At 39.0% G+C, this 13195-nt stretch overlaps 2 protein-coding genes and 1 long non-coding RNA gene across 4 annotated transcripts; 1 reads left to right on the top strand and 2 right to left on the bottom strand.

Moving 5' to 3' along the window:
• Positions 1-74: 74 nt before the first annotated feature.
• Positions 75-4226, bottom strand: LOC144636538 (mitochondrial import receptor subunit TOM20 homolog). The gene is made up of 5 exons (XM_078495770.1): positions 3971-4226; positions 2990-3042; positions 2027-2114; positions 875-1029; positions 75-275 (listed from the first exon to the last, which is right to left on the bottom strand). Exons 1-5 carry the CDS (start codon positions 4092-4094, stop codon positions 246-248), a joined length of 450 nt encoding a protein of 149 aa, XP_078351896.1. The 5' UTR covers positions 4095-4226; the 3' UTR covers positions 75-245.
• Positions 1271-2003, bottom strand: LOC144636633 (uncharacterized). Its single transcript, XR_013567585.1, has 2 exons — positions 1616-2003; positions 1271-1362 (listed from the first exon to the last, which is right to left on the bottom strand). It is a non-coding gene; the product is annotated as an uncharacterized LOC144636633 (long non-coding RNA).
• LOC144636276 (uncharacterized) lies at positions 3601-8816 on the top strand. 2 transcript variants are annotated; one of them, XM_078495447.1, is made up of 3 exons: positions 3601-3892; positions 4590-4910; positions 6606-8816. In XM_078495447.1, exon 3 carries the CDS (start codon positions 6612-6614, stop codon positions 8724-8726), a length of 2115 nt encoding a protein of 704 aa, XP_078351573.1. In that variant the 5' UTR covers positions 3601-3892; positions 4590-4910; positions 6606-6611; the 3' UTR covers positions 8727-8816. The 2 variants fall into 2 exon arrangements, with proteins under 2 accessions (XP_078351573.1, XP_078351574.1); XM_078495448.1 differs by lacking the exon at positions 4590-4910.
• Positions 8817-13195: the final 4379 nt, after the last annotated feature.

Genomic DNA, 13195 nt, shown 5'->3' on the forward strand with positions numbered 1-13195 from the left:
ACCTCAATGTCAACAGTTTCCATGGAAATAGCAAAAAATATAAATTAGCTACAAGATTAACATCAGTCCACAACTTTCATAAAAAACACTTTTATTACACAGTTTGTCCAGCTTACACTTGCAAATCTAGCAAACATTTTGAAACTGCAATAGACAAAAACAACAACATAATATTATAGGCCCTATATATATTTTTCAGAGGTTGTTTCAGCCAAAAATTAAAACTACCAGCAGCATTTACAAGCTCAATCCAGGGAATCCCCATCTTCGGGTTTCTGTCAAAAGATGAAAACAGAAACTTGTGAGAAAGTAACTTTATTTGTTCAAACAGTCAAACTGATTGGTCAAAGTGTGACATTGCTAAGCTTACAGATATTCATATGGCTACTTCTCATTGCTTCTGGCTGCAAATGCCCCAAGCACCTGGGAGCAATGAGAAGCCACCTATTCTAAGGCTACATAGATATTGCCAATATGACAGCATGCCTTTCTGCACACCTGTGCCAAGAAGAAATTATGCTTATCTACTGTTTACTGAGTGCTAAATGCACAAGGCTATAGGCTTACATTTAAGAGGAGAGGTATAAGTGGGAGACTTCTTGCATTGGGGCACGGGGCTGATTTTGGCAGTTTTGCCACTGTTAAAAAGCTTGTCGTAGTCTATATTATTTACATGTAACATATGTTGACGGCACTTTTTTTCCCTCGCACCCTGCTATTGCAGACTCTTGCTATTATGGACACGAAACGATGCCCCGAGCGTGTCTGAGAGTTGACTGTAGTCTGTGGCCACCATCTCTCTAACAAAAGTTCAGGGACAATGTGCACAAGCTGCCTGTATTTACAAAGTTCAAAAAATTTTTTTTTCACTTACTTGCATCGCCGTGGTTTGTATGCTATTAAGGCTGTCAACCAGCATTTGAAAGACATGTTCTGGTAGAGTTGAATGGAACACTTGTAACAGCTGTTGAGGCTGGCCACAGACCACAACAGCATTTGTTAAGTGTTTTACAGCTTGTTCAAATTCACCTGCAGAAATTAGAAAGATAACGTCATTTAAAGACTACAGTCTTGGACAAAACTGTTGAAACACTTAGCAAATTTCCACTTATTTAGCTGACAGAGTTCATTTTTAAAACCCCCCGCCCCCCATTTCAATGTTGTTAATGCTTTAGTGTTTTTCAAAACAAAGCCTGTCGAACCGCAAACCTCAAGAAACAACATTGAGTGGGGGGGATAAAATATTTTAACCCGCTTGCAGGTTGGGACATTTGTGAATAATGTGTGAAATGCGTTTGTTTCAACTAGTTTTGTCCAAGATTGTAGTATTTTCATAATTCTCATCTTCAATGACAATTTAATCTTGGTCATAGACAAAATGAATGAGACTTCTGAGCATCAATGTGGCTCTATTAAGTTGAGTCCGGGCATCGTAGACCATGTTTCCACACTTACTGACCAATATTTTATTACTGTTGCACTAATTTGTAAAGTTTGTGCAAGGACCAAAGTCTGTCAATGCTTGTCATTGGAGTTTACCAGGCAGCTTTTTGTCACACTGACACTTGGCATGAGTAAGTGCAAATGTTACTCGTTTTTACACCATAAAAACAACAACCAAAAACAGCTTCTTCTTTTTTAGTTGTGCATTCCATGTAAACATCTCTATTAACCTTTGTAGAAGCACTATCAGACTGGCAATGAGAATAAAATACATGAACCAAATGTTAATTTCAGAAATGGTTCTTTTAATACTGAAACAAACTTGTGTGATTCCAGATAGTATCCATACCCCCCAAGGAAGGTTATTGGAAGTTCCAAGGGGGACAGGGGTCTCAAAAGTGAAATATTTTAAAAGAAAGCATGAAGCTAAGATAGAATTTCTGAAGGGGGAGGAGGGAGGAGGGGGATTACAACCAATAAACCTTCCATGTAGTGGGTATGGATATTTTCTAAAACAATACATTCTCCCAACATGATTTTTAAACAGTGTATCAAAACACGTTAAGAGAATTTGGAAACTGACCTTGTGCAAGAAGATCCTCTCCTTGTTGAACCTCCTCCAAGAAAAACTGTTGAACGGCAGCTGCATCTTTCCTGTCTGGCACACGATTCTATCATACACAAAAGAGTATCCACTTTTAACAATTGAATTTTCCCATTTTACTACTTACATAAATTGGAGTTGAAAATCCTGTAACCATACAACCTTGGCACCAGAAAGTGACCACTTAAAAGGAGTGTCTTCTTACGGGAAGTTTAAAATGTACATGTAGTTGGTATGTGGCTAGGAACATGTTGGGTAACTTAATATTACTGTGAAGATTACTAGTGTGCAATAAGCTATTACTTTCACTGAAGACCATGTGATTTAGAACATGATAAATGAGTGTAATACAGCTGGAATGTTTTTTTCAGACATTTTGTTGTGACACTGTTGCCTGAGGAGGGGGGGGGGGTACCCAAAAAAGTTTTGTACATGCAGGCTCCGCCCCAAGCTCTTACCCCTTACCCTTTTATATACCATTTTGCCAGAAATTGTACCCCTTTCATATACCTTTTAATGAAAAAAGATACCCTTTTCATATACCTGAAAGTCATGGTATAGACTTAAAACATGACATTTTCTTGTCATTTTCAAGTAGCGTTTAATAAATTAAAATAATACAGCCATAAATTGCATTTGTTCGAAATATTTTAATTAAAGGCCCTTTCAAGAACCTAAATTACAGATTTCTATACCCTTTCGTATACCTAAACTTGTGAAATTCCTACCCTTTAATATACCTGAAGCCTGAAAAAGGTACCCCTTTTGGGCAGAGTCTCTCTGTATAGGCCATTACAGGGAGTACCCCCCCCCCCCCGCACTGTTGAACTTTCTCTAATATGCACCTCCCAGAGTTCCCATCAAAAGAACATCTGGTTTGACTGTAACCACATTGTACTTATAGACAAACAGAACCCTGAGATTGCAGGGCAGTGCACTCACCTTCATTTCCTCCATAGAAGCTTCCTTTTGAGCCTGTTTCTCTCTGCGGCGTTCTGAAACAACAACAAAAATATGAATACAAAGACAAATTTTCTATTTTTTTGAGTACTCGCCTGTCAGGTTGCCATCTCAAATGTATCTGCACAGAAGCCTCTTTGGGTAGGCTCTGCTAAACGTTGTTTGATACTCCTTCAATCTTTGAATTTTGACAACCATAATTCAAAGTTTGCTTCACGTCTTTGGAGCCATGCAAAAATTGATTGATGTTTCCTTTTCTATTTCAGAATAGACAACAAGCTATGTCTAGAATAAAATGTGACTTTGAGTCGGGATGGGCTAATTTAAATACACAATTATAGCAACAGTTTCTAGGATGGATAGGAAATTTGAAAGGGAATTTGTCAACACTTGCTTTTTACAATCGGTCAGATCCCCCCTTATAGAGACAATTTGCCCCTTTAAGAGATTGCCCCTTTTAGGGATTCCCCTTTTATTAAATTCTCCTTTTCGCACATTCTTGCTTTAAGTAAATTTACCCTATTAGAGATTCTCCCTTTGTAGCAAATTCCCCCTTTAAGAGATTTCCCCTTTAAGTAATTACCCCTTTTTAGAAATTCCCCTGTCCCCATTTCCTGTTCCTAATTCCCGGATTCCCCATTCGCTGTTTTAGAGATGACCACAGCTTGCCTGACAGTAACAACACTAATTAAAACATTGCTTGAAATAATGCTGAGTCATCAAATTCTTTTCACTTGAGTATCATTGGCTGACACGGCAGTTTGTGCGTAAAAACGTTTGAAATGTGTTATTACATCGGTACATTACATCACACCATGAAATTTACTCCAAGAGAAAACGTTACCTCGATCCCTTGAAACTTCAAAGCTCAAAGCAGTCAAGAAGGTACGCAAAATGCTATTTTACATTCCGTATATCTTCTAAATTATTACTGTTAATACAAAATATCCAGCAAACACTTACTCTCGAGAAGTTTCTGCTTGAACATGGGGTCATTTCTTCTCTTCCGGTCGAAGTACACACAGTATCCCAAGAAAAACGTGCCACATATGCCCGCTACAATTCCTGCTATTAATCTAGAACTCATTTTTACGACTATCTAAAACATAAATAAGGGTATTTCTTGCAAATCAACACGAATAAACTAAAATTACTCAGCGAAACCCTTGCTCGATAAGGTTGCTCGCTTGGCACGTTTTTGCAAATTGCGCGGTCGCAAACGGAATCTTCCCAGTTTCCTTTGCGGCACGAGCACTCGCTTCACGCTCTCACCGGCCCCCCTGAAAGAGTTTTTGCATTATTTTGCACTGTTTATGTAAATATTGAAATAAATAGGCGTACCTACATGTTGTAAAATAGCTGGATTTAGCATACGAAAAATTAAATAATTCATTTTTTTGATATTTTAAGGATCACGTGACTACCAGGTGCGTACGTCCTGCCAGGAGCCCTGGTCCTGCTTATGAAAGTTCAAACATTGCTTTGTCAAATTTCATACCAAAAAAATTTCTGGTTCTGTTCACTTCTCTGACTTGTATCATAAATTCGACAGGTTTTTACAAAAAAGAATATTTTAGTTCAGATCGATAACGCGAAAGGCATGCTGGGTATTGGGGACTTCAGTGATCACGTGATAACAATTACCCAAGACTGCTTGCGTTACCTCAACAACTTCCCTTCCCTTCGCGGTCGAGACGAGAGAGGGCATTGCGCTGTTGTCCGATTGAGTTATTACATCATTGGCAAGTAATTCCTTCTTTTGCGATGTCTTCCTCGTTCCTTATTCATAGCGAGGAAGCGTATTCGTTTAGTTTTATAGCTTAGAAGAAAGCACGGTAGAAAATTTGGCGCGGTTTTTTTCACGGACGAGAATATAAGCACAGAGGAGATTCCCCGGTTTCAGGTATGGAGTGAAATTTACAAGATATATCTTGTCGGTATCGCGTGGAACACTCGCTCCTATTAATTCGCTTTTCCTGCTTTTCCTCTCATCAGTTTGCAATTTTTAACAAAAGCTTCTCTTGCTTTTTTATGCTCTGCTGCAGCAAAAACCCTTGTCGAATTTTTGAGCACGTTCCAATTTCTGAGAATTCAAGGTGCTACCTTCGGAAGTGCTTCGCATATTTTTTTGAAGTTTCAGCATGGAAATTTGCATCAAAATTCTATCTGTGGTGTTAAACAGTGCCCGGATATGCCGAAAGTTTGACATAAAACGTTCAAATTTGAAGCCAACTTAAAGGATGGAGTTTGTACGTCGAACAAAACTGATGGTTTCCATCTAGCGGTGTAAAATTAAATATGGCCGTCTTTTAATTTCTTCTCGCTTGATTCATCTTTGTTTTGTGCACTATTCCTTTTGCTTAATTTTTGAAAAAGGGACGAAAATTTGTTCTTCAACTCAGAAAAATCGAAAAAAATGAAGATGATGTTTTAAAAATGTTTCTTGGACAATGTTCGCATAAATACGTTTATATTTTTTGTCGGCTGTGTTTTGTTGTAGTTGTGGCAGCTGCAGACTGATTGCCGCGTAGCGTACGCAGATTGTGCTCTTTTTCCTTCTGCAACTGTTCTTCGGTAACATCCTGTTTGCTTTTTTACAGGATTTTTTTTTTCTTTTTGTGCTGCGTAATGAGTTTTTTATGCTTTCATTGCACAAATGTACAACGCATGAAATTTTTACGGCTCATGTGCAAATCACTTGATCAGAACTGAGAGCGTCATAGCACAAGACATTAGTGAAACTAGTGTACTTTAACCCTTGGAATCTCCACTGGTGATTAATTAATAAATTCTGTTTGCATTTTTAAAGTAAATTCAGCACAGGCAGGTCATGGGAATTTAAGACTTGATCATTGCAAAATTTACCAAGGCAAGTTAAGAAAATTCTTACGGTTTTTTTTTTTTTTTTGCCCCTGACGTTAGGATTTTTTGTGTTGGACATCAGAAATGAATGGATTAATATACGACTGTAGGGTTTAACTTCTCTAATATCTTAATGCTGCTGAAGGGTAATAAAGATACAAATTAGACTCGTGGAAATCTTTCAGCTTGGTATAAGTGTAGGCTAGTAAGAAGATTTTTCATAGTTACCAGCTCAAAAACCATTGGTTTAAGCTAGATAGGGGGGGGGGGGGGGGGGGACAGGATGGTGCTAAACACTGCATTACTGCAAAAAAATCGACAAACTATTGCAATACTGCAAAACAATTTGGAAAATACTAACAATTTCCTAGTAATCCTGTGTAGCTGGTGGATTATTAAAGAAAAAAACAAACAAGGCAAAAACAAGACAGGAGAAACAAGGAGCTTAGTCCGGTTTCTGTAGCATTTAGCGGCTAGGAATATTTCCTGATGGGATGCTAGTCCATTGCAGGGTACCCCCCCCCCCCCCAGCATTATGTTGCCAGTACCCATTTATACACCTGGTTGGAGAGAGGCACTATGAGAGTAAAGTGTCTTGCCCAAGAACACCAATGACCCGAGCCAGGCCTCAAACCTGGACTGCTCGATCCGGAGTCCGGCGCACTAGCCATTAGGCTACTGCGCCTCCCACAACTACAGGACCAGGCCTAAGAATACATTATCTTTTGTTTTGCAGGGAAGAATGGCAGACAAAAAAGACAAGCCAGGTATCCCAGCTTTCAACATGAATGCAGGAATGTTTGGATTTGCTGTTCCAGTGCCATTTCCAGTTTTCACTCCTCAAGTTATGCCGATGAGGTTCATGCCTCCATTTTGGCCTCCAAACAGTGCTTTTATGCAGCAGTACATGGATGCAATAAGCACAGGGATGGCACAGGCAGTGGGTCAATCGACCATCAATGGAAAAGAGCAAAATGCTAAAACAGCGTTATCAAATGGGGATGAAACTTCTGTGGGGTCATCTTCAAGATCGGTTGTATCGTCAGGTTTGGAAAAAGCAGGTGATGAAAGTGACATGAGTCGAGTGCTTGCGGATTATGTCAAACAACAAGGTGGTACTATGCCGCAGTTTCCTAACTCCTCTGTCTTATTTCCCTTTGGGGGATATGTTCCCTTTGGTTCCTACTTTCCCTACTTCAATGCACCAGTGAATGGGTTTGGCAAAAATCAAGGTAAAGATAATGAACATCATTCTGCAGAGGAAACTCACACCAAGAATTTAGAAACTAATACTGCGTTGGAAAGCATGGAAGTTGATAGAGAACCCATGCAGGAATTTCAGGAAGATACACAAGAAAAACAATTACAAGTCAAGTCAGATAAACGGTCTGAAGAAAACTCACAGGAAACGCCCATCAAAAACAGTTGCTCAGATGACGTTACTGATAGTAATTCTCCAGAAATGGATGTAGCACAGATTCTCATCAATTTCATGCCTGTTCCAGTTATCAGTGGTGCAAAGAAAGCGGCTGGTAATTCTCCAGAAAACATGTCTGATGCTGCCACAAGTAGTCAATCTGTTATTAAAGAAAACGTTCATGTTTCTGCTAGTAACTCAGCTGTTGTCGAGGATGCTTTGCCTGTAACAGCAATGACTGCTGCTGCTGCAGCTGTCACAAGCATTTCTCCTGGAAGTACAACTTCTGCTAAAACTGTTTCAACTTGTGTTAAAACTGTTCCAACTTCTGCTAAAACTGTTTCCCCTAGCTGTGAAACTATTGTAAAAGACAGTTCTGCTGGTAACATTCCTGTCATAAAGGATTTAACAGAAAAACTCCCTAAACAAGATGGCAAATCTCAACCAATTGTCAACAAGCCACAAAATGGTGTGGCAGAGCCATGCAATAATAATTATGTAGTGGGTGATGATGTGGAAATGACTGAGACTTCAAAAGAAACAGATGATGTTCAAGTGAGCACCCCTGTGACTTCAAGTTCTGTGGTATTCTTGGTAAGTTCACAGCAACCTAAGGAACCACAGGGAGGCCAATCAAGTGTGATCACTTATGTCAAGAGTGAATCAAAGAGTGATGTTATAATGCGCCCAAATGAACTCATAGAAAACAGATCAGCTGAGCTAGTAGAACTGGCACCAAAGTCATTAGAATATCAACAGGGAACTTTTTCTGATGATGATGAAAATGCAATTCCCACGGTAGACGACCTGCTCAAAGGAGACGTAGGAAGTGATAAGTCAACTTATAAGTGTGAAGTTTGTGCTCAGTTATTCCGCAGCTCCCTTGGCCTTCAGAAACATTTAGAGTTCCACACAGACGACGGTCAGCATTACACTTGTACAATCTGTTTTCAGCCTTTTAAGGAAGCCAAAACACTTGAGGACCACATCGCTCTCCACATGAGGAAGAGGCCCCACAAGTGTTCATTTTGTCCCAAGGCTTTTCGTGATCCGGGGTCACTTCAAAAGCATGTTCGCGTCCACACTGGGGAAAAGCCCTACAAATGCACGAGTTGTTACCAATCATTTGCTGAGTACAGTTCTCTGCGGAAACATCTTCGTGTTCACACAGGTGAACAACCATATCGCTGTCAATACTGCTCCAAAGCATTTTCAATCTCTGGGAATCTTCAAAGGCACGTTCTGATACATACAGGAGAGCGGCCATACAAGTGCAGCTTTTGCCCCAAAGCCTTTAACAATCCCAGTCATTTACGGAGGCATGTTAAGAACTTACATTTTAAGGGTGAAGGTACAACTGGTGTTGTAGAAGACATGATATCTGCAATTCACGGTGAAGTCAGTGCTCAGGTGAAAAAACCTATGCCGTGTGGAAACTGAACATGTGGACCCTTCTGAGGAAGGTTTTTCCTAAGATTGACAGATGAAGTGAATTTGAGGGTTTACTTGGTGTAAGACCTTTTTTTTTTTTTTTTTTTGGGTTTTTTCTTTTTTTTTTTTTTTTTTTTTTTTTTTTTTTTTTTTTACGCCCGGTTCCAGGGCACACCGAGGGAAATTTGAATCAGAGTGTTCATAATATTTAAACATAGCTGTCAAGATTGCATGAAAAAGAATAGGAATCAATAGTTTTGCTTATTTATCTCTAGCTTTAACCCTTTCATTCCCAACAGTGGCCAAGTTCAAATCCAAACTGTATTGAACAGTAAACAGAATTAACAGATAAACATGACATTTTGCTTATTAGCTTTCATTTGAATGGTCACACACTGGAGTTTCATCCACAACCTTAGTTTTTAATTAGAAGTCGGGACTAGTAAACAGTTCCACATGAAATAACTGCTTGACAGGTTTGATTTCAATGTTAATTATTATACTAGGGTTTCATGCAGAGACAAACAACAGAATAGATACATGTATGTGGTTTGACTCTTCAGATGAAAGGGTTGAACCTAATTTGCACAGTCAATCTTGTAGCAATAACATAAATAGCACAATTTTGTATGTCTGCTAATTGTTTAAATGTAACTGCTCACATTTGGTAGGTTGGCTGACCATTTGTTCACCACATATTAACCTTCCAAGTGTCTTGTTAACATTTTATTTTGAATATCTCACTAGCACAGAATTGTACATTATTTATTAGCTTTACATAATTTATCTTTATACAAGGGTATACATAAAATTTATTAGGAAAGTGCTAATTAAAATCACGTACTAAATTGCAGCACCCAGTTGTTCAAATCCTAAACTAAATCCTTTGGGGATCTAGATGGGGGTCCCAGAAGGGATTCCAAACTAAGGATCCAGAAAGGAGCTGGACCACAGCATTTCAAACTTTGGACAACAAAAACAAAACCTTGTTTAACTTTTAATTCTGGATTTGAGTAGGCTTTTAACAGCCGAACCTAGATATGGTAATAGCAAGGTCAGTGTAGCCAGTTCATAAATTGGAAGGTGCAATATAAAACAAGGTCAATTAGGAGATCATGAAAGAATAAGAGTAGACAAGAATTTTATTCAATTCTCACTGACTGTGATCAGCAGGTAACATTGCATTACAATAAAGACACATTAATGACGATGATATGATGAAGATGATGATGAGTGATAACAAGCTGAGAGAAAATGACATTTGACATCATCAGACTGTGAAAAAAAAGAAATTCTTGTCAAATCTCAGACTATTCATGAACAGGTCAAAGAATTGAATTGCTGGTCAGGAGAAAGAGAGAGACTAAGCAAGCTGTCAATTAACTCTCATTCTTGCTTTATATAGTGTTTAAAATATGTGAAGATTAATATGTGGTGTTTTCCCTAATATTAAGTGGGCATTTAACAGTATTATTAATCTTGACCAAGCAAAAAAAAAATAAAAACTTTTTCCAATACCGGTATATTTGTTGTGACATTTTTTTTGCAGCTAATAACCAGTCAAGGCAGTGAATTTTAATACATTGTAGGGGTGTAGCCAGCTTTTTGAAGAGTTGAAGGCCTAATCAACCAACCTGTAATGGCTGCTTTTCATGGAAGTCTGATTGTATGCTCCCCTGGCAAAGTTTTTAAGATAAACCCTCAAAAATGCCTTCTCCCCTTTCCAGTCGGGGGAACAAGTGCCAGTTGATGGTGACACCACTTCTCCGAGAAGTGACTAAGCCCGCGGTTTTCGTTCCAGAAGTTGCTAAGCAACACACGTTTGTACAAGCGATTGCTTTCGGAGTATCGGAGTGCTGGCGCTAGTTTTTGATTGGATAAAATAATTCAGAAATTCTTCGAGTGCTCACGAAGATTGCCAAACTGGCACTTATTCCCCCGACTGTTTCAGGTTATTTGGTAAATTGTATTTCGACAGCACCTAAATTCTAACATTTTGCAACAGAGTATTTTGCCAATTGCTAGTCATTCCTAAATAAACAAACTTGTCTCCAAGATCACATAGCATTGTGCATTTCCCTGACACTTGGCTAGTCTTGAAGTCTCTTGAGGTTTTTCCTTGCTAGATGAGCCTTGATCTCAAATTGTGAAAGGGTAGTTTTGAAATTTTTATGCTAAGGTACAGTTTATTTTTTCCGATTTTTTGAACCTCCAGGGAAAACAAAAATTACTTTGACAAATCGGGATAAAACTACTGACAACTACTATCCAAGGGGAACGAAAATTGGTCTGAGAAGTTAGGAGTTTTGAGAAACCAAGGGTACCGTATTTTCTCGATTAAACACCGGACCCCGATTAAACGCCGGGTCAAAATTGCTAGTTTTTAAATAAACGCTGGGGGCGTTTGTTTGAGGTCCCCGCGTTTATTTGAGGTCAAGCTAACAAGTAAATATATTCTGTTTGTCACAAATCTTGATTGCAGCATAAACTTTTCAATCTGTAATAATGTACCTTTGGGTAATTATCACCTTTGGATAACCAGGGACAGTTTTTCGAGGCAGAATGAAGAGAAAAATCGTCCTGCCTTGATAAACTGCCCCTTGGTCTCAAAGATCGGTAACAATAAATCGATCTGAAAAATTGGCAGAAAGTTGCAGTCCTTTAATAAACGCCAGGCCCCGATTAAACGCCGGCTTCTTATAAACGCCAGGTTCACCAAGCCAAGTTTTAAATAAACGGCGGGGGCGTTTAATTGAGAAAATAGGGTATGTGAAATCGAGATGGTACTGTAGCTTAAAAATTGCCTTCTGTTTCATCTTGAAAAGGTTTCAGTCTGGGCTGTATGCTAACAGTTTTAAATATTCATTGGTTACAAACCTGTGGCAGATCAAGAGGAGGGGCCCGGGCCCCCACCTTATTATCAGGCCAAACCAAGGCCTGTAGGGCTGAAAAAAATTATTTTCAAGAGCGGGCCCACTCTTATTCTTAGAGTCTGGATGATCGGGGCCCCCCACTCACCTTAAGGTCTGGATCCGCCTCGGCAAACCTTCAAAAATTTTAACTACCGGTAAGTAAGTTCTTGGGGAAATTGTCAAAACTAGGATTCAAAGGCAGCTTCATGCTTTTGGCATTTTGTTTCCGCTGCCCCTCCCCTCGTGAAGAGTTTTGAATGGCTTTGGTGAGAAGAATTTGATGATGCATCAAAATAAATCACTTAGCTGATGATTTTCTTTATTCTCGTCATGTGGCAGCTTGATAATGAACTGGGAAAGCCATCTCTGCCAGAATGGTAAAGGTGGTGTGCGTCAAGCCAAGTGGCCCATACTGCTGAGGAGTATCTAAGTTTGTAGATTAGTTTTTACTACGTCACTTTTTATATGTATATATACGTTTATTTTGAATTTGCTAAGAAGGCCACGAGTTCATCAGTGTTTACTGTTAAGTGTCACCCTCAAAAAATAAAGTTGATTATTATTATTATTATTATTATTATTATTATTATTCAGCGACTGGGAGTGTTGGTACTCTCCCCCCCCCCCCCGGATAGTATACCAGTCCATCACAGGGTTACACCCCCCACCCCCCTCAGCATTACTTTGCCAAATACCCATTTATACTCCTGGGTAGAGAGGCACTATGAGAGTAAAGTGTCTTGCCAAGAACATAACACAATGACCCCAGACAAGGCTTGAATCTGCATCACTCAATCCAGAGTCTGTACTAATCAAGGCCACTACTTCTGCCCCCGCAAGAATAGGGGGAGCCCGAGCCAAGTGGCCCATACTGCCGGAGCTTATCCCGGTTTCAATAGCATTAAGCGGCTAGGAATATTTCTACTCCCCCCTGAATGGGATGCTAGTCCATTGCAGGGACCCCGGACCCATTTATCACCTGGGTGAAGAGAGGACAGAGAGAAAGTGTCGCCCAAGAACACAACACGACCCGGCCAGGCCTCGACGGAGTCCGGCGCACTAACCATTAGGCCACTGCGCCTCCCTGGGAGAATTGGAAAACCAAAAAACTGTAACCAGCAATATTTATTTAACTAAGAAATTTTATTTACTGCCAAAGAAACTTGCTTACAAGATATGTGGAATGCTGTATGCGACTAAAATAATATTGTAATGAACTTTCTAATGATTCATACAGTACACAACCACATCTTTTGCAATATAATATTCTTGGCAAAAAAATAAGCAGTTTTATTACCACTTGAATAAAATTTAACATTTTTAATCATGCCACATAACTAGACAAATACTTTCAAACGTAAGTTTGCAAACATTATAACAATACACTATAAGTACTTTCTCAAATATACGTATTAAATAATCCAAACAATAATTTATCATTTAAATTCATTTGAATAAATATATTTTGTTTAGTTAATCAATAACCATCACGGGCAACGAACAAAAATATTAAATTTTCTTTTTTAAAATTTTTCTTCCAAATACCTCTACAGTGGAATTTCGATT

The sequence above is a fragment of the Oculina patagonica genome, chromosome 13 (genome assembly GCF_052425735.1).
Source record: "Oculina patagonica isolate OP01 chromosome 13, crgOcupat, whole genome shotgun sequence".
NCBI classification, from domain to species: domain Eukaryota; kingdom Metazoa; phylum Cnidaria; class Anthozoa; order Scleractinia; family Oculinidae; genus Oculina; species Oculina patagonica.